Source organism: Syngnathus scovelli, chromosome 15, assembly GCF_024217435.2.
Source record: "Syngnathus scovelli strain Florida chromosome 15, RoL_Ssco_1.2, whole genome shotgun sequence".
In the NCBI taxonomy this organism is placed as follows: domain Eukaryota; kingdom Metazoa; phylum Chordata; class Actinopteri; order Syngnathiformes; family Syngnathidae; genus Syngnathus; species Syngnathus scovelli.
In genome coordinates this window covers 9,660,241-9,685,551 of record NC_090861.1, presented here as the reverse complement: position 1 = coordinate 9,685,551, position 25,311 = coordinate 9,660,241, and the positions used below count along the sequence as shown (strand labels likewise).

General features: G+C 48.4%; 1 protein-coding gene and 1 long non-coding RNA gene across 9 annotated transcripts in view; one reads left to right on the top strand and one right to left on the bottom strand.

The window, feature by feature from the left end:
- Nucleotides 1-1,349: 1,349 nt before the first annotated feature.
- LOC125982495 (StAR related lipid transfer domain containing 13a) overlaps nucleotides 1,350-25,311 on the bottom strand; it is a 63,261-nt gene continuing 39,299 nt past the window's right edge. For 3 of the 8 annotated variants that reach the window (XM_049743136.1, XM_049743141.1, XM_049743137.1), the window contains 13 exons: nucleotides 8,439-8,510; nucleotides 7,944-8,025; nucleotides 7,785-7,848; nucleotides 6,432-7,582; nucleotides 5,874-6,032; nucleotides 5,555-5,714; nucleotides 3,745-3,943; nucleotides 3,458-3,671; nucleotides 3,253-3,367; nucleotides 2,752-3,006; nucleotides 2,401-2,618; nucleotides 2,162-2,330; nucleotides 1,350-2,090 (listed from right to left, as the gene is read on the bottom strand). In XM_049743136.1, the coding sequence (XP_049599093.1) occupies nucleotides 1,938-2,090; nucleotides 2,162-2,330; nucleotides 2,401-2,618; nucleotides 2,752-3,006; nucleotides 3,253-3,367; nucleotides 3,458-3,671; nucleotides 3,745-3,943; nucleotides 5,555-5,714; nucleotides 5,874-6,032; nucleotides 6,432-7,582; nucleotides 7,785-7,848; nucleotides 7,944-8,025; nucleotides 8,439-8,510 (3,011 nt within the window). In that variant the 3' untranslated portion in view covers nucleotides 1,350-1,937. Of the gene's footprint in view, nucleotides 2,091-2,150; nucleotides 2,331-2,400; nucleotides 2,619-2,751; nucleotides 3,007-3,252; nucleotides 3,368-3,457; nucleotides 3,672-3,744; nucleotides 3,944-5,554; nucleotides 5,715-5,873; nucleotides 6,033-6,431; nucleotides 7,583-7,784; nucleotides 7,849-7,943; nucleotides 8,026-8,229; nucleotides 8,351-8,438; nucleotides 8,518-8,576; nucleotides 8,649-22,694; nucleotides 22,956-25,091; nucleotides 25,234-25,311 lie in introns of those variants that run through there. The other 5 variants (XM_049743133.2, XM_049743134.2, XM_049743135.2 and 2 more) reach the window with 5 other exon arrangements.
- Nucleotides 8,378-25,285, top strand: LOC137840990 (uncharacterized). Its single transcript, XR_011088258.1, has 2 exons — nucleotides 8,378-8,517; nucleotides 25,099-25,285. It is a non-coding gene; the product is annotated as an uncharacterized lncRNA (long non-coding RNA).

The following is a 25,311-nucleotide window of genomic DNA, read 5'->3' as shown; positions in this document are numbered from 1 at the left end:
AAATACCATTAGTTGTTTCTAGTAGCCTACTAGTAGCAGCTGCTTAGTGCCTTTTTTGCCCAGATGGCTCACGGTGCATTGCTTCCTCCAGCAGGTCACATCTGCTGGAAGTCAGATCACTTTACAATGAGGAAAGGATGTCTGCGTTTACAAGCGCCTGCCTGTGTGTTTGTGTCAGAATGGGTTTTCACTACATGCAGCCGCCACTCGTGATGTTCCGCCACTCGCTTCCTTGAGATGCGGTCTGCTGACAGGGTCGGCATCGCGGTGATATTCTCTGGCCTTACTTCGAGTGCGTGTGTGAGTGTGTCACACTCTTTTGTCATATGACACAAAGGCTTATAAAGCTTTGTCTTGAGTAAGACAAAGGGTTCTTGCTGCAGGGCGCCTCAGTTCTGACTCTGGCTGCTGATTGGCTGGAACTCTTGCCCTTCGTTTTGTTACATCCATTCACCAAGAGCTCGGTCCCCTTTCAGGGTTGCAGAGTGTTGGTTTGAAGTGGCTTTGCCAGAGTGGACAGGAAGTGACACAAGTGGGCAACATGTACTTGACTGGAAGTTGATGTCTGATTGGTTGTGACAGAGAATAACTCCGGCATGGATGGATGGAGGGATGGACGGACGGACGGAAGGATGGATGAAAAGATGAATGACAGATAGCTGATTAATTACTGGTTGAAGACTGAATGGGTGGATCAATGACGGCTATATTGATACGCCAATACTGAAGCTGGGCAGTCGAGTAGTTGGCTGGATGTCCAATTGAGGTGGATGGACTGATTGACAACATAAATGAATGGATTGGTTGATGAAGCTCATTGGATGATGAAGGTCATTGGATGGACCGATGAGTGACACTAGAGGGAATTTAAAGACGGCCGGTGGGTTTTTAGATGGCTATCGAGAGAGATGGATGGAGGTATTGATACACAAATAAAAGGATAAATGCGGAGTCCGATGTCCGGATGATAGCTGGATGTATCCATTATGTTGGCACGACAACAGCGCTATTATGTGGACACAGAGAATGATTATTCCCGATCTGATACAGATCGTCATCAATGTAAATGCTGCATCTACGTTGCATTGAGGTTCACGCATGATCAAATCAGTTGTCATTTGTTGTCTTTATGCAGGGAATAGATTCAGGACATCACCACGATGATGAGTGCTCCATAATGCTTGAAAAAAACCATCAATTTGATTTTTTGGTTGCTAGAGTTACTAGAACCTAAATATTTTTGAGAAATATCATTGTTATATATTCCAAAAATTTAGGCTGGGCTTTTGCTGTCACATGAGCAAATATGCTCAGTGTTTGAGTTGTAAAAAATAAATGAAAAAAAACCCTTGTTGTTTTGTATCATTTTATTTAAAATTAGGAATTCTGTGGCAACGGATCATATCACAGCGTTGCCATAGCGATGCAGGCTCCGCCTTATCAGCACTAGCGACAAAGCATTCATTTGTTTCTGATTGCTTACCGTTAGCATATCAATATGAGAGCAACACACTTACAAGTTATTATTCGCAACACACACACACGCATGCAAATTTTCATTCTTACACACACTTTCACATGCGTGCCCTCACTCTCACACACATTTACTATGTATCATACTGACACATTCCACACACGCACTGTTCTTAGTGATCTCTCTCACTTGCACACACAATTCCTCTCGCAGGCAGACCCTCTCGCACTTTCACACATACTCACACAGACGCACTCAGTCAGGCACAGACGTATACCCTCAAACACACACCCACAATTACGTGCCTGCGCATACATCATGCTTCCCGGAAGCATCATCATCACATGTCTTCGACATGACAATGAAAAGTGGAACTCTTCGCTTTTTTTTTTCCGGTAAATCCAGAATGCCCCATTCACAAATGACATTAAAACAGCATGAGCGAGGATGAACAATAAAAAGTCTACCGACGGCGACGGTACGCAGACGTGTTCTTGTGCCGTGCAGTTCTCACCGGCCGGGTTCTACTGCACCGAGGAACGAGGCTCGGATCCTCTGCGCCTCGTTGGAGCACAGGTGGCCGTACGCCTTGTTGTACCATTCCGGAGCGCGCCCCCTGCAGGCCACAAGTGAGAATGACAAGAAAATCAGAACAAGTCAGGGTTGTTTGTCCTACCTGAGGTCTACCCTGGACAAGTGTGTCAGTCTGGTTCTGGTCGGCACACCGCAGGGCTCCAGCAGGTAATGGGACTCCAGGACCACAGCCCGTACTGCCGGCACACGTGGGACATGGTCGCGATCCACCGACACACACACCAACGCACAGCAACCTTTCACGGGGTCTGAACGCCATGACCTGACGTGAGGGAGGATGGCGACGGACGTGTGACGGCACGCCTCAGCTGGGAAAGCGTTCACGTGAGTACCTGAGCAGCACAAAGTCCGAGAGGGGCTGCGACGGCATGTTGACACAGGAGTACTGGTACACGTCCGTTTGCTTGTCCAGCGCTTCCAAGACTTCTTCCTGCTCAAGCGCTATCTGCCAGAGGGGCCGCTCTCGCAGCAGCCGGTGAAGAACCTCAGCGGGTGCGGCCTCCACCTCCGTGCTGACGCGCCAACGCCGAAGAGGAGTACCATCAGCAACCTGAAGGCATGACTCCATCAACTTGAGACTCGGGCTTTAGTGCCACTGCTTACGCAAGCAACAATGCGCTCGTGTGCTCGCCTTCTTTGGATTTGAGTGTGTACTGAGATGCGAGTGCTGATGGAGTCAGAACCTTTTTGCAGGACAGTTCCACATGTTCTCCTGCCGGTCGACATCTCCAGGCTTTACTCTTGTCTCGGCTCTCTTTGACAAGGTTGCGGATCAGCTTGCGCATGTCATGCGCATGGTAGGATCCATCGTCTGGCTCATCCTCATCGTCCCCCTCGTCTTCGTCCCTGTCCACCCAACGCACCCCACCCAGCTCGTCCAGCGGTGGCGCCGCAAGCACGGCTTCCGCGTAGGACCGGCTTACCATCTCGTCCGGGATCTGTGGGAGGAGCATTACATGAGTGTCACTCCATCATGTGAGCAACTGCTAAGCGGTCCGCCAACCACGGCTGCGTGTGCTGCCGTTGGCTGGCTGCTAGTCTCGCGAGACTAGAGCTCGAAAGCGATCCGAGGCTTTTGGCCTTAAATGGAGTCTTTAGCGGTAGTCAAATATGGAGGAGCCCCAAAGAGGGGCTGGCCTTTCTGCTCATGAAGGAGAGAGAAAGGAAAGAGAAAGACAGCAGACCTGAAAAAGGCGCTGACACTCGGTGATCATGTGAGCCAGGCCTTGAGTGGCGGCCATGTTCTCGTCCAAGTATTTCTGATCGGGTCGGCCACTGGCGTACTTTCGCTGGCTGGACCTTGGACATCAATCATCAGAAGAACAACAGATAATGTCAATGGGAGGGTGGGGGTTACAGTTAGGGTTAGCAAAAGCAGCGATGCCGTACCTCGGTGGGAGCGCGCCGCTCCTGGTCAGGCTGAGGTGGAAGAGGGACGGCGCCAGGCAGACAGCGAGGTTGGCAGCAGTCATCTGGTTTTGGTCCACCCGAGCCGCCACGTCACACAAAAAGCAGAGCAGCGTCTGTAGCGCCTGCCGGTTCTCGTCCGCCATCAGCAAGATGGCCGCTCGCAGCGCCTGCAGACGCTGCTCCTCGGGCACGTCTGCGGGGGCCAAGGCAACGTCAGCGTGCGCTCGGCAAGCGTTCAAAGTCTCGGCCCGTAGCCTGCCACGTACACTGGTAGATGTGCAGGAAGGTTTGGCCCAGCTTGTTGCTCAGCAGCGGTTCTGGAAGGTCCCGGAAGAACTGCTTGAGCATGTCGGCCACGTCGTAAGCCGACTGCTCCTCAAAGTTGACGGCGTCGGGCGAGGCGTCGCACTGCTGACGCAGCATTTGGATACGAGACTTCACGCCGGACTTGCGGAACAGGCCCACCTGGAGGGTGTCAAGTGGCATGGTGGTACAAGATGGTGTAAAATTAGGTATTGAATTTGGCCCAGGCACATTGTCTATCCTAAAACATGTAGTAGTTCCAAAATTTCACCAGGAGATGGCGTTAAAGCTTGACATGGGGTGACCTGATGGAAATTAACAAATCTAATAAAATTGTTAGCAATTAGGAGGACACGACCTGTTCAAACACGTAGCAACGCACAATTTTGGAATATGAGTTTGCTATGCCATAATTTTAAGATGTAACAGCTTGAGCAATATCAATATTTCTGTTTAAGTTGGAGGAACCCATTATTATGTTAAGTACTATTATGGGTTGAGATTGATCTTTATTAGACAAAATATATGTGATTAATGTTGCAATGTTTTGTCCAACCTGTATTTAACATTGGTGTTCCATCCATACCTGAATATATTAAGTTGAGAGGAGACATTTAGGGCTAGTAGGGAAAGAACAAGCAAAACAGGAAACACCTGCATCCGGTGGCCGGTGGCTGTCGGGCGCAGTGGTTGCTGCTTGAAGCAGGGTTGCCAAGACAACCAGAGGTGCAGGGATTCTGACTTTTCATCTACATATTCCAATGAGGTAAAGCCAGAAGCCTATAAATATGATACCCGAAGCGGAGCGGGCGCTTCTTCCTAGTCAGGGCGTTAGCCGTGACGCTGCCCGGAGTAAAAGAACGAAGATGGATTTTTCATTCTTTTTGAGATTGAACCAAAATCTACTAAGATGAATTTCCAGAGTCTTCGAATTGGACTTGGTCAAATTTTAAGCTTCGAGGAAGGGCAGAGGAGACAGCCGCTCCGGGCAGAAAGGGGAAATCGCCAATTTTACTTTTTAGGCTACACTCCTCACGGCCGGAACCTTTCCTATTTTTTGAACATAATTCGGATTTTGGAACAAAGGAGAGCTGATCACTCGATTTGTTCAACCAAATAGGTTTTTAGACCTTTAGTCTCCTCTTTTGTTCTGAGTGGGTGAGTCTTGTTTTCTTTGTTTTTCGACTTGTAATTCTTTTGCTTGCTTATTCATTAAATCTCTTCTTAAGCCTTAATTCGGTTATTGATTATTTCGTAGTAACTAAGTTGAGCATGGTTTTACATGCAGTAATTACAACTTTAAAATGTTTTTATTCCCCTATCGTAGTCATTCTTTAAATCCGTTCAATTCTTTTTAAAGTGAAGACAGCTTTAATCCTTAACATCAGGAATTGTCAGATCTGGTTCGAAGTAGTTATCTTGAGCTCAGCTAGGGCGAGGGCGCTCTAGTAAATTAACGAATCCTTGAGGTCTTAACAAAGACATCTAAAAAAAAAAATATCTTGCCTCGACTTGAGTTACTCGGCTCGAGCTTCGGGTGACTTGAGAGGGATTGGCGTCGTAAAGAAATTAGATTGATTCTGGTAGAGTTAATTTAACTCGGGTGGTTAGATTACGGACGAATCCCCTTATCCCGGTTGGTCCAAACCCGTTACCGGGAAGCCGGTGCCACCTTAATAAAAGAGGTGCGTTTGACAAGGGAAAGTGGCCAATGAGCATTTGTTGCGGCAAAACGTGGGCTTTGCCTTGGAAAGGTCTCCAGGTCACGAGTACCTGTTCCAGACCGCACCTCCTGAGGTGTGCCAGGGCCTGCTGAAGGCAAAGGGGCAGCGGGAAGCCGCACCGGCGGACGTGCACCATAAGTGGGACCCCAAACACACTCTTGTCTTTGGGGTCTGGAGACTTCATACTCTTCATGAATTTGGGCACAGACCTGCACAAAAACACGAGGCAGAGCACGTTTCAATGGAGCTTCTTGCTCAGCAAACGTTTCAATGGAGCCTCTTACTCAGCAAAGTTTCAACGGAGCCTCTTACTCAGCAAACGTTTCAACAGAGACTCTTGTTCAGCAAAAATCGTTTCGGGGACCCACCAGGTCCAGCCTTGCTTGTTGGACACGGAGTACTTCTCCATGATGGCGGTGAGACGCAGCAAGGAGAACCTGCGCAGCAGGCTGAGCTGAGCGGCCGACTGGCTGCTGATGTGCGGCGACCAAGACAGTTGCTTGAGATGGATAGTGGTCTGGCGCACCCTGCAAACACGCAAGGGGCTTTCTGTTTTTTTTCTAGCGCTTGACGGGGTGTCAAAGCAATTGTCGAGACCAGCAGTTGTCAAACTGAACCCTGAAGCTGCCCACAAACCATAAAAAAAAAAAAAAAAAAATCTGTGGGCGCACAAACTCAATTGTAATACATGACAAAAAAGTGCCCTCCAATCACTGGCGGAGCTAAGGAAGGGAGGGATGGACTCCCCCCCCCCAAAAAAAAAATGTTTGCCAGGCTAGATAATTGAGTTTTGGGTATTTTATGACTTTTCATGGATTTCTTTCCACAATTCCCTGATAGTGAATTTTTGTCAGCATTTTCTGAGGAATGATTTCCATTGCCAGCGATGACAAGTTTGGCAGCCCAGGTCTCGACGCATTCCTTACTGAGGTCTTGTCAAGGAGGCCCCGACGCCGGAATCCCTTCTGTCTCGAGCGGTCCCACTGGAATGGCTATCGTTTAGCAAGATGGGTGTGGTCCTGCCCTCGCCGTCTTCGCCGTTCTCACTGTCAGCGAGCACACTGCGGCTCCAGTGGTCCACAATCTGCTGCAGGCCACAGACGTGCTGGATGATGTCGTCCAAGTGGGGGAACAGGTTGTCCTCTTTCTCCAGGTCCAGGAGGTCTCCCGTGCTGGCGTAGAGGTGGGACCCGGGGACGTTGTCATACACGCTGGCTCTGCTACCCCTCTGCGCTTTCGGGCAGGGGGGCTTGGACGGCGGACAGCCTGACCAGATGTCGTCCAGGTTCATGCTTTTGGTCGACGGAGAAGCGGCCGGGTCGGCGGAGCTTCTCCCAAGCGTGAGGCTCTCAACGGACAGCGCTTTGGGGAAAGTGCCCGGCTTATAGTCTTTGGGGACGTGGATGAGGAGGTTTTGGTGCGAGCGGAAGTGGGCCCTCTGCCTGTCAAGCCCCTCGCCCTGCAGCGAGAGCTCCTGGGACTCATCGCTTCGTTTGCTGGCAGTCCGGGCTCTCGGGGGCTCACCAACGGGGCTCACGTTCATCCCGGAAAGATCGGCGTCAAGGTCGCTGCCGCGGTGGCTGACCGAGGTTTGTCCATCTTCCCCAGCCAGGTTTTGCTCTAACTGGCTGATGGGGGTGCATTGCAGGACCCGCAGGGCCAGCGGTTCCTCCCCTTGCAGCATGGGCCCGCTAATGACCATAGGGGGTTTGCTCTTGGAGTTTTTGCGCATGGTGGACGGCCCCCAAGTGCGCATCAGCTCCATCCGCCGCTGGAACTCCTTGGCTTTGCTGCGCCCTGCCTGTCCACGACGGCACCCTTTGATGGGCAGCGAGTTGTAGTATGGGAGGTCGCGGGGTGGCGGCTGGTAGGAGGCTGACAGGGACACCACCGACAGGGACGCCACTGACAAGGCGTCCGCCGCCAGCTCCTGTTCGCTCAGTTCGCTCAGAGCGCTCTCGCTGCTCGCCACGCCGTCTGACAGCATGTCCTCCAGGCGGGACCAGCGGTGACTGCTCCACTCAAACGTCCAACGTTTGCTGATGGCTGTCGGCTCATCTTCGTCAGCGTCTTCCCCCTGCGGATGAAGCAATTTGAAGCACTGCACCAAGAGGTCCCCTTTCGCTTTTGGGACATTTCTGTCGGGATTTATCAGCACTGCGCGAGGACTCTCGAGAGGTCCGGGAACATTTGGGTCAAGGTCCAAACTGACATAAAATCGTCAAATATTTGCTAGAGGTGGGGCCCATAAGGTGATCGAACAAACAGGTTCAACTTACTTTCTTTCTGGGGTGGCTGATGTCCAGTTTCATGGAGGTGGACTTGTTCAGTGTGTTGAGGCGACTGCAACACACACACATGCACACGGCCACCCGGGACAGTTTTTCCTCTCTGGGAATGGTCCAGTGGAGAAGTTGGAAAGCAGGCAAGAAGCTTACCGCGACAGAGGCTCCACCAGGTCTCCATCCAAAAAGTCGTGGTCTCTTTTCACCGCGGAAATATTGATGGGAAACTGAGCATCTGAGAGAAGGAGAGACTTGCCGGGAGTGTTTTTTTTCTTTTCTCTAAGTGATCTTCTGTAATACTCTTGCATTTCTCGCCAGTAAGCGCAAAGGCAATTCAAAATGGAATCTTAGCAAGTTTCTCCTCCAAACTGCTCGTTTCCGTTTCTTTTCCAGAGTAATATTCATTCAGCACAGCCAAAATGGCCGCCTGAAAGCTTACAAATGAACGACGGCATGAGTGAATGTGACCGGAAACGAGAGGGAGAAGAACACTGCTGGAGTCCCAGTTGTGATTACGAGGCCTTTCCCATGACCGCCGACAGCTCGTCCATCCCCTTCCTCTGGCCAGGAAGCGCAAAGAGCAGACGAGACAAGTGGACAAGTGGAAGGAATAGTGGAAAGCCAAACAAAAGCGCTCAAGAGCGTTACCTTCGTACAGCTGCGCATACTGAGGGAATCCGGCAGCTCTCAGCCAATCGCACGCCTCCTTGGCCTCCAGCTCTGCCAGGTGGAAAACCACACACAGATGACATAAAAACATAAATGACCATGCACGCACGCACATACAGTTTGCCGTTCCCATCCAGGAATTCCAAGCCGATAGACGGGGACGGAACGTTCCACAGCGAGGGTCTGTGAATTTTCAGTGATGATGCCACGAGTGGGACAGTAGGAACTCGTCGAGGCTTTTATTGACACCTCAACACTAACTAACTAGCAAGTTATGCTGTTTCACCATGGCAACAAGGCCCATTCATGACTCTTACAACCGCTTGCTTTCCTGCTTTCGTCCGCTGGCGTGTTTGACGCTCATAAGCGTGTCAAAGCTCTCCACCCACTTTTGTGCTGGCAAAGTCATCACTACGTGGCAAATAAGTACATCCTTGATTGGGGGAGGTCAAATAAATATTAATTCATGACATGGCTGTACAAAATCAAGTGGATGGATGGACGGACAGAGGGAGAGAGAGAGAGAGAGAGAGAGAGAGAGAGAGAGAGAGAGAGAGAGAGAGAGAGAGAGAGAGAGACAGCGATAGTGAGAGAGCAAGGAAAGCTATTATTTCTGACTGTCCGTGAAGGCAACATCAGACGAGTACTAACACTGTAGTCGTACATGGTTAGAATTGGGCAGGCGAGTGATGTATTTCTTCCAGCAGGGTGCGCTCCAAACACATTTTATTTCTCCAAAGACGTCCTCCCGAGGGGACACGATGTCAATAAAACATGATAAAGACCGTCATTAGAGCGAAAACTTGGACAAAATGATTGACAGCAGTGGGGCAAGACAGAAATGGCTTACGCTCACCACATTTTTTTATATGAGGAAACCCCACCCCGCGCGCAACATCGCTCGCTCGGAATGACAAGTTCGAGCAAACAGGTGCTGTGCTCGATTTGGTTCCCCGTGAGATTTTGTTCCCCCTGCCGCGGGAGCGCGCACGCCTTGTTTGGAAAGCGAAAACCCGATGCCGTACGGCGTCGTACGGCGTCAGCACTATGTTGTTTTCAATAAAAACATGAAGAATTCACGTTTGCGTCAGTCAATTTTAATTTTTATTAAGGATTATTCTCATTTGATGTCTTTAAATTCATCCGCGTTCTGCCATTGAAGCGGGGTGCATTTAAAGACCAGTCGTACAGACGGAACACTCATTCACTTCACCAAAAAGCAACGATATAATTACGTGAGCTCTTTGCATAAACCTCGATGCAAAGAAACTCCTCCTTTTGGGTACCGTTACATGCTACAAGGAGTATATATTACAAAGGAGACTTTATACTTAATTGTGATCATCATTCATCCATCCATTTTATTACTCAGGTATTTTCAAAGCAAATTAATATTGTTGCATTTATTAATTTGCTTTAAAATGACAGCGTAATATAATTAAAAGCTGACACTATAGCAATGTCAAACGTGTTCATTTAAGAAAAAGCCACACACGTTTTGTGATCAAATCTTTCATAACGAGAATGATTTGAGTGAATTGATTTGAATGAATAATTGAGAAGAAATTTCAATTCTGAAGGCTCCTTTTGTCCCAAGCAAAGTGAAAGGTGGTGGGATAAAAATTGTAACAGGAACGCTATAAAAAATGTCAAGCCGTGGATATTTGACCGAAGGCTCTTTTTTATGTACAAGTACAGAAATTAAATGCTAAATATTTGAAGCTTGCTTGAAGACCATTTTGCTTTTTTTTATTATTTTTTTTATTTTTTTATTTTATTATTTAAAAAAAATCTTAATAAAGTTTAAAGTCATTATTTTTGATGTATGTTATATGATTAAGAAACAAAGTTGTTTGACCAAAAATAAGGCCAAAGACATTGATAAAGTGCAGTAATAACAGTATCACTGCACAAATCATCAGAAAAAAACAGCTAGAGTCCAGCACTCAACGTTCTCAAAATAAGGGGGGGGGGGGGGGGGGGGGGCGCCGTGAGGATATGTGAGGATATGTTTCCCCCCTGTAATTTGGCCTAGCAATGAGGGAACCTGTTCAAATTTGCCACACTCCCTGAACAGACCCCCAGGAAGACAGAAAAAAAGCCGGTTGATGTCCAGGACTCACCGTTCTCAAAATGGGAGGGGGGCACAAATATTCACGGCTTGACATTTTTTATAGCGTTCCTGTTACAATTTTTATCCCACCACCTTTCACTTTGCTTGGGACAAAAGGAGCCTTCAAAACTGAAATTTCTTCTCAATTATTCATTCAAATCAATTCACTCAAATCATTCTCGTTATGAAAGATTTGATCACAAAACGTGTGTGGCTTGACAATGCTATAGTGTCATCTTTTAATTATATTGTGCTGTCATTTTAAAGCAAATTAATAAATGCAACAATATTAATTTGCTTTGACAATACCTGAGTAATAAAATGGATGGATGAATAATGATCACAACTCCTTTGTAATATATACTCCTTGTAGCATGTAACAGTACCCAAAAGGACGAGTTTCTTTGCATCGAGGTTTATGCAAAGAGCTCACGTAATCATATCGTTGCTTTTTGGTGAAGTGAATGAGTGTTCCGTCTGTACGACTGGTCTTTGAATGCACCCCGCTTCAATGGCAGAACGCGGATGAATTTAAAGACATCAAATGAGAATAATCCTTTATAAAAATTAAAATTGACTGACGCAAACGTGAATTCTTCATGTTTTTATTGAAAACAACATAGTGCTGACGCCGTACGACGCCGTACGGCATTGTTTTATCGCTTTCCAAACAAGGCGTGCGCGCTCCCGTGGCAGGGGGAACAAAATCTCACGGGGGAACCAAATCGAGCACAACACCTGCTTTACATGTCAAGTTGCTCTCATGTTATCTTGCTCCCCGCCTCGAGTTACGACTGTTAAGGTAAAGCGATTTTGTGTTTCGAGACTGGAGATTCGTCACAAGCGACTTGGAACTTGCCTAACTGCAAAACTGTCCAAATTCTCAATAAAAAAAAACGCTGAACGAAACGTCTCGTTTGCATTTCCGACTGGCTGCAACACATAGCAAACACTAAAAAAAAATGTATATAAAATTGTAAAATTGTAGCGTGACAGACCACCATTTTTGATATTTTGTTCTCTCCACACTCCTATTAATACGCAAAGCCGATCAATATAACACCGCTGCTTTAGTACTTGGACCCATTCCTTATCTGTCTATAAAGTTGATCATGTCATAAATGCATGATGGCCTCCTGCAAGCTTGGCGTGAAGCTTTGGAACGCAACCATGTTAAGTTGGTTCCGAGGAGCCAGTTAACATGGGCGTGTATACACTAGGCATCATCCGGGTAATTTAGTTTTGGCTACATTAAAAATTATCTATTGATTTGTCCGCCACGTTGGCACAGCGATCACGCTGATTATCAGTACGCTGTACTTTATTTCTTTGCGTCACGGGTTCAAATCCAGCTTATGGCTTTTCTATTTCATTTTTTTTTTTAGTGTTTGCTATATGTTGCAGCCAGTTGGAAATGCAATCGAGACGTTTCGGTCAGCGTTTTTATTGAGAATTTGAACAGTTTTGCAGTCAGGCAAATTCCAAGTCGCTTGTGACGAATCTCCAGTCGCGAAACACAAAATCGCTTTACTATAACAGTCGTAACTCGAGACGGGGAGCAAGATAACATGGGAGCAACTTGACCGGGTTGCTCTTTGACTTTGCTCGGTTGCACAATTGTGTTGACATCTGGAGGGAAACTGACATCATGTGACAGGAAGTGACGCCAGATGAAAACAGGGGCTGCGGTCACCAAAGAGACACACGTGCTTAATCCATTGCAAACAATTAATCAGCAAGTTAATAAATCTTCTAGTTCAGTGGTCCCCAACCCCCGGGCCGCGGACCGGTACCGGTCCGTGGGTCACTTGGTACCGGGCCGCCAAGCCGCACAGGGAGAAAAAAAAAATATATACTATATATATTTTTTTTATCGACGATCAATTCATTCAGGTCAAGACGCTCGTCCCGGTCACGTGACATGTTTCCCCAGTCGAGCCCGCAAAGCTAGCAAAAATGAGTAAGAATTTATTTTGAAAAACCGGTATCGCTGATGAAACGGTGCGTTTTTCAGATAATATTACATGTGTACCAAATATTTACTATCAAATTCCTACGGTTGTATTGTCCCACCGCGCTAATAAACATTTGAGAGGTGATGTCAGGCCTAGAGAACACAATCTTACTCGCATTTCGTTTAAAAATCCTTCGATAACCCTGATCGACCGATTACACTTAAACTCGGTTTTATGAATATTAGATCGCTTCATACGAAAGCAGTTCTCATTAATGACCTCATCACGGAACAATAATCTAAACGTTTTTGGTCTTTGCGAGACATGGTTAAAACCTAATGAACTGCTGCCGCTTAATGAGGCCTCGCCTCCAAATTTTGTGAGCTCGCATGTGGCGCATCCTCGAAAAAAGGGTGGGGGTGTTGCCCTCATCTCAAATTCCGATCTTAGATTTAGGCCTCATTCGATTAACGTATTTAAAACATTTGAAGTTCTCACTGTCCGATCCACCGCTTTACCGTCATTTTATCTTGCTGTTATTTACTGTCCACCCGGGGCTTACTCTGGCTTCCTGGAAGAATTTTCAGAATTCGTGGCTGATCTAGTGACAAATGCGGATAATATAATAATCATGGACGATTTCAATATCCACATGAATTTACCGTCAGAGCCACTTACTTCGGCGTTTCAGACTTTAACTGATACGTTTGGTTTTACGCAAGTCGTACAGGCAGCAACGCATAAGAATGGAAATACCTTGGATCTGGTATTATCCCGAGGACTGGTAACCTCAAATATAACAGCACTGCTGTTGGGTTGGCAACATTTATCTGAAATCAATCTCAGAGGCGGTAGGTCTTTCTTGGCTTAGCATTTTCTCCTGCGCAGAAGGGCGCACCCCAGACACAGCAAGTGTGGCTGAGATTCGCGCTCTTCTTGAGATTAGCCGAGCTTTTTATTGAGAAAGAAACAATTGGGCAAGTGTACATGATCGGGTAGGTTCCCAGGCAGGAAGTACATTCCATAGTTATCTCATTACCACAGAACAAAGGGGATACTCTTATGGACGGAGCAGTATGGACGTCTCATGACCATTAACTTAACAAAAACATAGTCTGTGTGTCTGCTTCAGCCATCCCATGACAATCTCATGATCTGATCATGTCTAGCTAACTGTGGGGCTTATTGTATAGCGCGGCTAATGACTAGCCGGCCATATGCCCCCAAGTCATTTTCACAAGGCCTGATGGTCACATACTGCGGAGAATCTTGCACACAAAAGTAGATACATAGATTCCAATGATAAAAAGTATATCATTCCCAACAACTGCCATACACTACTGTTTTGTCTGATCATTACTTAATAAAATTTGAAATTTTAGTTCTTTGTCAAAGACAAGAGAGCAATCAGAATTATAGCAGCCGTAATATTAACTCCATACCTGCAACTGCGCTATCTGAGTTACTGTTGCCGGTGTCAGGCCGGGAACAAGGCGAAGGACTCGGATGCAGAGTCGTTTCTATCTTGGATTTATTCCAGCAAGCACACAGAGCGAAAGTACAAATCAAATCGCCTCTTGCGAGGGAAAACACGTGGCAAAAAGTACAAACAAAAGGTGTCGCACTGAGGCGAGTCAAAAGGCTAAAAGTACAAATCAAAACGCCTCTTACGAGGGAAAACGCGTAGCAAAAAGTACCAACTAAAGGAGTCGCACTGGGGCGAGACAAAAAGGCGATGGAGACCAAGGCACAAACAAAAGCGTCGCTCGGTGGCGAGACAAAAAGGAGGGTTCTTACAGAGAGTTCAGGCATCAAGGGATCGCTGGTGGTCGGGACGAGGCAAGACACACTGGCACAAGACAAGGGGAAGACACAGACTAAATACACACAAAAGGGCGGGGACACAGGTGATGACAATTAGTATCGATTACGCAGGTGCACACAATCGGGATCAGGGAAGACAAGACAACCAACACCGAGGAAGGACACACAAACTGAATCGGAAGGAACAACAAAATAAAACCGGAAGTAAAATTACGACATCGACGAGACAGAAACCTGGAAAAATAAACGCGACCGCATGACAGAACCCCCCCCCTAGGGCCGGATCCCAGACGGCCCAGGAGCCCCAGGGTGAGCCGCATAAAAGTCCTCAAAAAGTCCCGGGTCCAAAATATAACTAGGCGGCACCCATTGCCGCTCCTCCGGCCCATAACCCTCCCAGTCCACCAGGTACTGCCAGCCCCGGCCTCTTCTGCGCACATCCAATAGTTCTTTAACGGTGTAGGCCGTCCCACCTCCCACAGTCCGCGGAGGCGGAGGGGGCGCAGGATCTGGCACCAACGGACTGTCCACCACCGGCTTGACCTTCCCAACGTGAAAGGTGGGGTGGACTGCAAGGGACCTGGGCAAGCGGAGACGCACCGCGGCCGGGTGCACGACCTTGGCGATGGGGAACGGACCCACGAAGCGAGGCGCCAGTTTCCTGGAGTCCCCCCGGTGGGGAAGATCCTTGGCGGATAGCCAGACACGTTGACCTCTCTGGTACACGGGCGCCGGACGTCTCCTCCGGTCAGCCATCCGCTTGACCCGGTCCCCCTGTCGGACCAGCGTGGCCCGAGCCGCCGACCAGACGCGACGACAGCGGCGCACCAAGGCGTGGGCTGAAGACACCGTCACCTCCGGCTCACTGTCAGGGAAGACAGGGGGCTGGTAGCCATACACACACTTGAAGGGGGACATACCTGTAGCCGTGGTGGGCAGGGAGTTGTGGGCATACTCCACCCAGGAGAGGTTCTTGCTCCACGAGGAGGGGTTCTGGGAGACCAGGCAGCGTAGACTTGTCTCCAACTGCTGGTTAATACGTTCCGTCTGTCCGTTTGCCTCCGGGTGATAGCCTGACGTGAGACTCACGGTTGCCCCTATGAGCCTGCAAAACTCCCGCCAAAACCTGGATACGAATTGGGGCCCTCTATCGGAAACAATGTCTTTCGGGAACCCATGAACCCGGAATATGTGGTCCATCATCACGGTGGCCGTTCGTTTAGCGGACGGGAGCTTGGGCAAGGCGATAAAGTGAGCCATCTTTGAAAATCTGTCCACCACTGTGAGTATGGTGGTTCGCCCATGCGAGGTCGGAAGCCCGGTGACGAAGTCCATGGATATCTCCGCCCATGGGCGCGAAGGAATGGGTAGGGGATGCAGCAACCCCATACGGGCGCCGTGGGAGTTCTTATTCCGGGCGCAGACGGGACAGGCTGCAACGTATTCATTGACGTCTGCCCTCATGGAGGGCCACCAGAATCGCTGCTGGATTACAAACAGCGTTCGGCGCATGCCCGGATGGCAGGAGAGTCTGGAGGTGTGAGCCCAATGGATGACTTGGGATCGTAATTGAGCAGGGACAAATAGTCGGTTCTCAGGGCAACCACTAGGGGGTGGCTTGTTACCATTGGCCCGCTGTACCCGGCCTTCGATAGGCCAGGTCACTGCTCTAACCAGGCAATGAGGAGGCAGGATGGTTTCGGGCTTCTTAATTTCTGGATCCGAGTTGAAAACACGGGAGAGGGCGTCAGGCTTGGTGTTCTTGGTTCCCGGTCTGTAGGACAGTGTGAAGTTAAAAGGATTGAAAAAAAGTGACCAGCGGGCTTGGCGTGAATTCAGTCTCTTAGCTGACTTTATGTATTCTAAATTTTTATGGTCTGTCCAGACCAAAAAAGGCTGCTGTGCTCCCTCTAACCAATGTCTCCATTCTTCCAATGCCAGCTTTACTGCCAACAGTTCGCGATCCCCCACATCATAATTCTGTTCGGCGGGCGTCAGCCGTCGAGACAGGAACGCGCACGGATGGAGCTTGTTGTCGCTCTTGGCCCTCTGTGAAAGGATGGCACCTACTCCTTGATTGGAGGCGTCCACCTCCACCACAAACTGCCGCGTCGGATCAGGAAGCGTGAGGATGGGAGCGGTGCTGAAACGGTTCTTTAGCTCCTGGAAGGCCGCCTCCGCCTCTGCTGACCAGCGGAAGGGGACTTTAGGAGACGTGAGCGCGTGCAAGGGAGCCGCTGTGGCACTGAAGCCCTTGATGAACCGCCGATAAAAATTGGCAAAGCCCAGGAATTGCTGCACCTTTCTGCGTGAGTCAGGGGTAGGCCATTCCTTTACCGCGCTTACTTTCGCCGGGTCCATCTCTACCTTGCCCGGGGCTACGATGAAGCCGAGAAAAGAAACGGTGCTCTTGTGGAATTCACTTTTCTCGGCCTTTACGTATAGTTGGTGTTCAAGGAGTCGTTGCAACACCGTCTCGACGTGAACCCTATGGGTCTTCAGATCTGGGGAATAAATCAAAATATCGTCCAAATATACGTACACAAACCGGTCCAAACAGTCTCTCAAAACATCGTTTATCATGGCCTGAAACACAGCGGGAGCATTGGTGAGGCCAAATGGCATGACGAGGTATTCAAAATGTCTTCGATGGGTGTTGAACCCTGTCTTCCATTCGTCCCCTTCCCGGATGCGCACCAGATGGTAGGCGTTGCGCAGATCTAACTTTGTGAACACCCGGGCTTGCTGTAATTGGTCGAACACGGTCGACATCAGTGGGAGCGGATACCGATTCTTGATGGTGATCTGATTGAGGGGACTATAATCAATGCAGGGACGTAGGGTGCCGTCCTTCTTGCCCACGAAAAAGAACCCCGCCCCCGCAGGCGACGACGATGGTCGAATCAGTCCTGCTTGCAGGGAGGAGTCTATATATTCATTCAAGGTTTGCTTCTCAGGTCCCGAAAGAGAATAAAGCCTCCCCTTGGGTATGGTTGAACCCGGCAGGAGGTCAATGGCGCAATCATACGGACGGTGGGGAGGCAGAGAGGTAGCCTTGGCCTTGCTGAATACCTCGGCCCATTGGTGGTAACACGCAGGGACCCCGGTTAGGTCTGGGGTTGGCGCGTCTGGAGCAGGAGGCACAGGGCGCGGGTTAGACTTGATACAGGAATCATGACAGTCGGACCCCCATCCCGTTATTTCCCCTGATCCCCAGTCTATAGCGGGGTTGTGGCGTTGAAGCCATGGATACCCGAGAATGAGAGGGTTCATTGGAGAGGTCACGACATGTAGCCGTATGTTCTCCTGGTGGGGACCAATTGACAGCGAGACTGGTTCTGTTATGTGAGTTATCTCAAAGAGTGCCTGTCCATTCCTTGTCTTTCTTTATTTCATTCCACTGAGTTCGGTGCAATTGGGTGTCTCACATGTACTTGCTGCTGTATGGCTACTCTGCCAACAATTGTTTACAACTTTCAACACCGTTGTACTTTTTTCAATATCGCATGTAGAAATTGAGAGGTGTTAGTTCGACGACAAAGCATTGAATACACTTGATAAATGTGTCTTTTTCTTATATATTGGCTTTCACGGGAGTGTTCAGTAGCTCAGTCTTTACCCCCCACCGGCGAGCAAATGCCCAGTCTATCAAGCTTTCGTCCGCTCCGGAGTCTATTAATACTTCGAGTTCTATTTCTCTTCCCAACTGTGTAATCCTGCCCTTGGGGAGCACTCGCCCCGGGGACAGAGCCGCAGAGAAGGCGCTTACCTTCAGGGTCCTCCTCACTGGACAGGAGAGAAGGAGGTGTCCGAGCTCGCCGCAGTAGTAGCATCTTCCCTCTCGGCGCCGCCGTAACTTCTCCTCCTCTGTTAACTTAGCTCTGCCCAACTGCATCGGTTCTGGCTCCTGGCGCTGCCGATCCCCGTACAGCCTGGAGTGGTGAACGTCAGGGCCGGCTACTGGGACGAAGGCGGGGGCGTTGCTGCGTCGGTGCTTCCTCCACTCTTGCAGCCGGTTGTCAGTGCGGATAGCCAGAGCGATGAGGGCGTCGAGGTCGGTGGGAAGGTCTAAGGGGATTAGCTGATCCTGTATGGGTCCAGACAGGCCCCGGAGGAAGATGTCATATAGTGCCGCCGCGTTCCACCCGCTCACCGCGGCCAGCGTGCGGAACCGGATGGCGTAGTCTCCGACGGTGTCTTGTCCCTGGACTATCTGACAGAGTTGGCGAGCCTTGTCTCGGTCAGCGGAGATTGGATCGAACACTGTTCGCAGGGCCTGGATGAAAGCGGGGAGAGAGCGACAGGAGATGGAATCCCTGGCCCATTCCGCGGTGGCCCACGTGCGGGCCCTTCCCGTCAGGTATGATACCATGTAGGCCACCTTGGAGCGCTCGGTGGGGAAATCTGCTGGGGAACTCTCAAAATGCATCTCGCATTCTGTAATAAAGGCCCGGCTAAGGCCGGGTTCTCCGGAGTAGCGCTCTGGAGGAGCCAGTCTGGCACCGCCAGTCATGGGAGCTATTGCAAGGGGAGTAACGGGGGAAGCGACGGGTGTACTGGAGGTCGCTGCTGGTCCCGCGTTTAAGAGCGAGAGCACTTCCTGCATTTGCTGACCCAGCTTTGCTACTTGGGTGGCGACCGCTCCTCTGAAATCTTCTTGATTCTTAGCGAGTCCTCGGATCTCTTCTCCCAAGTCGCCCACTTCCCTCTGGTGCTGGGCGAGCAGTGAGGCATGGGAGCGCACTGCGGCGCACAGGTGCTCCGACTCTGCCGAGTCCATGTCGCGGCCAGTGTGTACTGTCAGGCCGGGAACAAGGCGAAGGACTCGGATGCAGAGTCGTTTCTATCTTGGATTTATTCCAGCAAGCACACAGAGCGAAAGTACAAATCAAATCGCCTCTTGCGAGGGAAAACACGTGGCAAAAAGTACAAACAAAAGGTGTCGCACTGAGGCGAGTCAAAAGGCTAAAAGTACAAATCAAAACGCCTCTTACGAGGGAAAACGCGTAGCAAAAAGTACCAACTAAAGGAGTCGCACTGGGGCGAGACAAAAAGGCGATGGAGACCAAGGCACAAACAAAAGCGTCGCTCGGTGGCGAGACAAAAAGGAGGGTTCTTACAGAGAGTTCAGGCATCAAGGGATCGCTGGTGGTCGGGACGAGGCAAGACACACTGGCACAAGACAAGGGGAAGACACAGACTAAATACACACAAAAGGGCGGGGACACAGGTGATGACAATTAGTATCGATTACGCAGGTGCACACAATCGGGATCAGGGAAGACAAGACAACCAACACCGAGGAAGGAAACACAAACTGAATCGGAAGGAACAACAAAATAAAACCGGAAGTAAAATTACGACATCGACGAGACAGAAACCCGGAAAAATAAACGCGACCGCATGACAGCCGGCAACTGCCATATTTCCCGCATATCTCGGCTCTATTGATAATCTTACAAATGAATTCAATGCGACATTGTTAAATGCCATCGACTCTGTGGCGCCGCTACGTCTGAAAACTCACCGTACATTGCCTACTCCGTGGTTCACAGATGAAACACGTACGCTTAAACAATTATGTAGAAAGCATGTGCGCAAATGGCGTTTAACCAAACTTGAGGTTTTCCATCAGGCATGGCGTGACAGCCTCCTGAAATATAAAGATGCGCTTATCTTAGCAAAAACTCGTTATTTTTCGCAAGTCATTAATCTCAATAATAATTGGTCCAGCTCGTTATCAACACTTTTTTAAGGAAACCACTATAATTATAGATAACCGTTCTATCACTCAGAGCGATACTGTAACTAATTTCGGAGTAATATTTGACCAATCTGTTTCCTTTCAAAAGCACATTAAGAATATAACCAGAATTGCGTTTTTTCACCTGGGTAATATTGCTAAGATTCGTCTGATCCTCTCGACTGGTGATGCGGAAACTATTATACATGCTTTTATCACGTCGTGCCTGGACTACTGTAATGCATTATTCTCTGGTCTTCCTAAGTCCAGCATCAAAAGGCTACAGTTAGTACAAAATGCCGCTGCAAGGCTGCTCTCACAGACAAGAAAATTTGATCACATTACCCCAATATTCGCCAATTTACATTGGCTACCGGTCCATTTAAGATGTGACGGTTCTTCTATTAACCTATAAATCATTGCATGGCTTAGCGCCTTCATATCTCGTCGACCTAGTTTTTCCTTGTGTTCCGTCTCGTAACCTTTGTTCGCAAAACACTCGTCTTTTAGTGACACCGAGGGCCAAGAAAATGTCTGCAGGGTCTAGAGCATTTTTTATTCGGGCTCCAGAGCTTTGGAACCATAACCAATGGATATTAGAACTGCTACCTCAGTAGAAACATTTAAGACACGTTTAAAGACACATTTCTATGATATGGCCTTTAATTAACCTGTAGTGGCCGATTCGGCTGGAGTTTGTTTTCGCTCCCTCTCTCCATCCCCCCTCCCCTCCCCGGCTGGGGAGGTGGTTAGGTGACACCCAAGCTGACAGCGGCTATCTGGATTCTCGTGGACCAATTCAGGATGAGGGAACTGCAGCAGATTACTCTCCTCGAAGACACTGCCAGGACAATCGAAGGCACCTCCTGCAGCTCTTCGCTTTGAGTTGGACATCCACTCTTTCTCTGATTTTCATATTAGGTATTTTATGTGCCCTCTCTCCATCCATTGCAGCCTGGTGATTCTGAAAGGGGGATCCTTCCATCTGTGGTCCCTTCTCAAGGTTTCTCTTTTTTTTTTTGTATTTCCTTGCCCTTTTGGGAGCTTAAAATCAGGGGATGCTTTGAGAATAATTGTCAATTGTTTGTCCATGTGAAGCCCTTTGAGACTGCTTGTGATTTAGGGCTATACAAATAAACTTGACTTGACTTTAAAAATACAAAAAATTGGGCAATTCTCTCCCAATTACATCCGTCGGTGTGTCTCTTGACACAAGACGCTCGTCTCGGTCACGTGGCATGTCCACCCAGTTGAGCCCGTGAGGCAAGCAAAAATGAGCAAGAAACAGATCAGTTTGGAAAGCTTCTTCGAAAAGGAAAAAAAAGTCCAATGAGGAGACTGAAAAAGAAGAGGCTACCACTTCTAAGAAAAGGAAAGCTGCATTTAAAAGAACATTTCTGGAGTCCTACTTAAAATATGGATTTATCGCCACAGGTGACTCTGACGCGCCAAGCGCACTCGGCATATGTGGCGACAGGCTAGCTAACGAGGCAATGAAGCCTTCAAAACTGCTTCAGCACATAGAGACCAAGCATCCTACATTAAAAGACAAACCTTAACCACTTCGGGTGTCATTACGCCTAGATGGGACCGGCTCGTTTCTGAGAAACAAGCTTGGTGCTCCCAATAATTCATCGTAATGGTGAGTTTTTTTTTATGTGGTTTTTATTCATTTTTATGCCAGTCGTATCATTTTATTTCATCGTATTTATATATTTATTAAAATTATTTATTTATATAAATGTATTATTTATTTATATAAAGGCCGGTCCGCGAAAATGTTTCTGACACATAACTGGTCTGTAGCGCAAAAAAGGTTGGGGACCACTGCTTTAGAGGTCTTTTTTCGCGTGCTAGCACGATTGTGAATTAGCATCTTTCCGCTAACTCATTAGCCTGCCCAGTACTTCTTGTTAATATGTTATACACACACACGATAATATTTATATTTTCAATATTTAGACAACATTTTCTGTATGTATATTTATATAAATTTATTATTTATTTATATAAAAGCCGGTCCGCAAAAATATTTCTGACGCGTAACAGGTCCGTGGCGCGAAAAAGGTTGGTGATCACTGTTCTAGTGGATTTCCAAGCGACTTCCCGTTTTGATTTTTTTTTTTTTTTTTACAGTAACCTGTCCGCGTTGGCGGCCTCTGCTCTTGTCTTGATGTCTTACTGTGTTGAACCCTCCTGCAGCCTGTTTGCTGTTTCAAAAGAAAAGTTATTTCTATTTATAATGATTTAGGAATGTGCGTCAGTAAATTACCACTAGAGGGCGACAGAGAAACTCAAAACATCCGCGCACCATCAATTCACATGGTTACGGAGTCCAGCGTATGTGTATTTTTGCCCCGCCGCGTGGCTCTTGAGAAAGGGAGCACTAAGAAAAACGTGTACAGTACATAAATACAATATTGGTTTACCGTACACCATCGGCTATATTTAAGTATATTTATATTAAAAACTATATATATCACATAGTAGTCGGGTCTGAGTTAACTGCCGCAAACTAGAAGCCGCTCGGACCTCCTTCGGGCCACCGTCGATCCGCTGATAATCGAAGAGGCTATTTGAAATTGCTCGTTCGAAGCTACCTTGCTCCAGCCTCCGAAGCAGTTGCTTTCGGGCAATGATGCGCGAGAGGCGGAGGGCGGAGCGAAGTCGGGGAGTCCGACCCAGCCGCAAATAGTGATCCTGACCGTCGGGCGTCATGGCCTCCAGGCACATCCCTTCTTTGGCACTGTCACTCTCGGGGGCCCCCACCGCCGTCTCCGCGGAGGTCCCGCGCTCGCTCTCCGCCTCCTCTTCCTCCATGGCCGACTCCCAAGAAACGGGCAGTCTGATCGGGATGATTCCTGCGCAAACATTCCAGCGGAATTCCTCAGACATGCCCTCACTGGAATGGGGGCTCCCGCCCTCTACTTCCCGGCAACCAATCGCATGGCTTCCTCCAACACTGGTGTCGTTCACCTGCCATCACCAGCTCGCCACGAATGCCGTGCCTTTTGGTTACATGACCGAGCGGGAGAGGACGCATGGTCAGTGTATGACTGGGTCTTCCTAGTTCCTGTCTGTAAACCAAACTAGTTCTAAGCGAGACCCTACACACCACGATCTGGGTTTGTGTGCATCACACGGTCGCGCACACGAAAACACACACAAAGACTAACCTATGTGCGCACGAACAACACACGAGCGCATAGTGTCGCACTTCCCTCTCTCTCACAAACGTGTGCGCGTGCGTGACAGAGTAAGCAATGTTGCCATTGTTTCCAAGTGACCAATATTTCACATCTTCTCTAGTTTGACGTTCCACATGGTTCCACGCGCACACACAATCTAGCGTTCAATAAAACAAGTAATTTGACGAGACCGCCCTCCAGCGGGGAAACGATGGAACTGCAAAACAGCTTGAGCGCAGGAAATTTGCTGAAATTTGCTAATGATGCTGCTACCCTCCCAAAGTGCACGTGTCCACTTGTGACATCACGTATGACGTCGCTCCGCACACACTTATCGGCCACAGATACAATTAGCCAAAATCTGTCTTAAGTAACGGCTAATATTAGCGTTAGCATCTAGGCTAAACAACTTACACACATGGTTGATAACAATACAATACAATACAATACAATACAATACAATACAATACAATACAATACAATACAATACAATACAATACAATACAATACAGATTCATAACATTCGGATACGGACCACGTCATTAGGAACATCTAGGCCCAACAGAAATACAGTAAACCCTCGTTTATCCCGGACAATTGGTTCCAAGATGACCCGCGATATGTGAAAATCCACGTAGTAGTGTCACTTTTTTTAACATACATACATTGTTTGTGTATCGATAAGTGTATATCAAACCAGATACGTGCATATGTTATCATTAGAACATTAAATAATAGTTTCAAACATGTAAATACTATATTAAAACGTAGTATAAATGACATACAGAAAATAATGTAGAAACAATATAAATATAAATATGATACGTGTGTGTGTATATATGTGTGTGTGTGTGTGTGTGTGTGTGTGTGTGTGTGTGTGTGTGTGTGTGTGTGTGTGTGTGTGTGTGTGTGTGTGTGTGTGTGTGTGTGTGTGTGTGTGTGTGTGTGTGTGTGTGTGTGTGTGACATATGTACATGTAGCTAAAGTATACAAACTGTAAATGTTTTTAGAACTCTTATTATTACAACTTAAAAAAAAAAAAAAAAGTACAATACTGTAAATATATTTTTAGAACTCCCTGCCTTCTGCTGGCGTGTGGGCAACCTTCGTGCCATAATTCCTCAATTTAGAAGGTTTATTTTGAATTTGTGTATTTTTTTTGGGGGGGGGGGGTATCCGCGATGTACTAAAGCCGCGATAATCAAACCGCGATGTAGCACGGGATTACTGTATACGGATCCCAAAATCAGCTACTGATTCACACAGTAAGCACGCAAAGTGCATGTGCCCTGCGTGAAAACTCACACCATGTGACGCCACCATGTGTTGCCATGGTTACGGCCGCATCACAGAACCCAGCGGCTTTCTCTCGACTCATGAGCGCCAACGTAGGATTTGACACTTTCTTAGCTACATCCGTTAATGCGATCCTAGCGAACATTTCGTAATAATGCCATAAGTGACGAGAATAATCATGGACAAAAGCTGCTTTGACAATCAAAAATCAGTTACTGACAAGTTCACGCCAGAAACTTGGTGCATTGGCGCACTCAAGGACGAGTTGACAGCGTCTCTCTCGGGACCGCGCATACTGACAGACATCTGAAACCCGGGATGACCCCCCCCTCCCCCAACCCACACACACACCTGCTAAATGTGACATTGATCTTCCCAAAATAAAGACCCCCCCCCCCCCCATCACAACACAACAGCTTTCCTGCGTCGAGGACAAACCGCATGCGTGACGTCACAACTTCTGATAGCAAAAAGCATCAAAAACGAACGCGTGTCCAAGCATGCGTAGCTGACCTGCCAGGCGCCTCTCGCGCACATTCCTCCACAGCAGATCCCACGCTTTGCCCGTGGACTCCCTCAACTGCTCGCTGATGGACCTTCGCAGATGCAGCGTGGCCGTTTTTCGCGTGCTCGTCATGCTTAACGCATCCCGGTCCTGAGACGAGACGGTGACTCCCCGAGCAACAAAAAGAAGCCCCCCCCCCCCCCTCCCCCCCCCCCCCCCAATAAAACA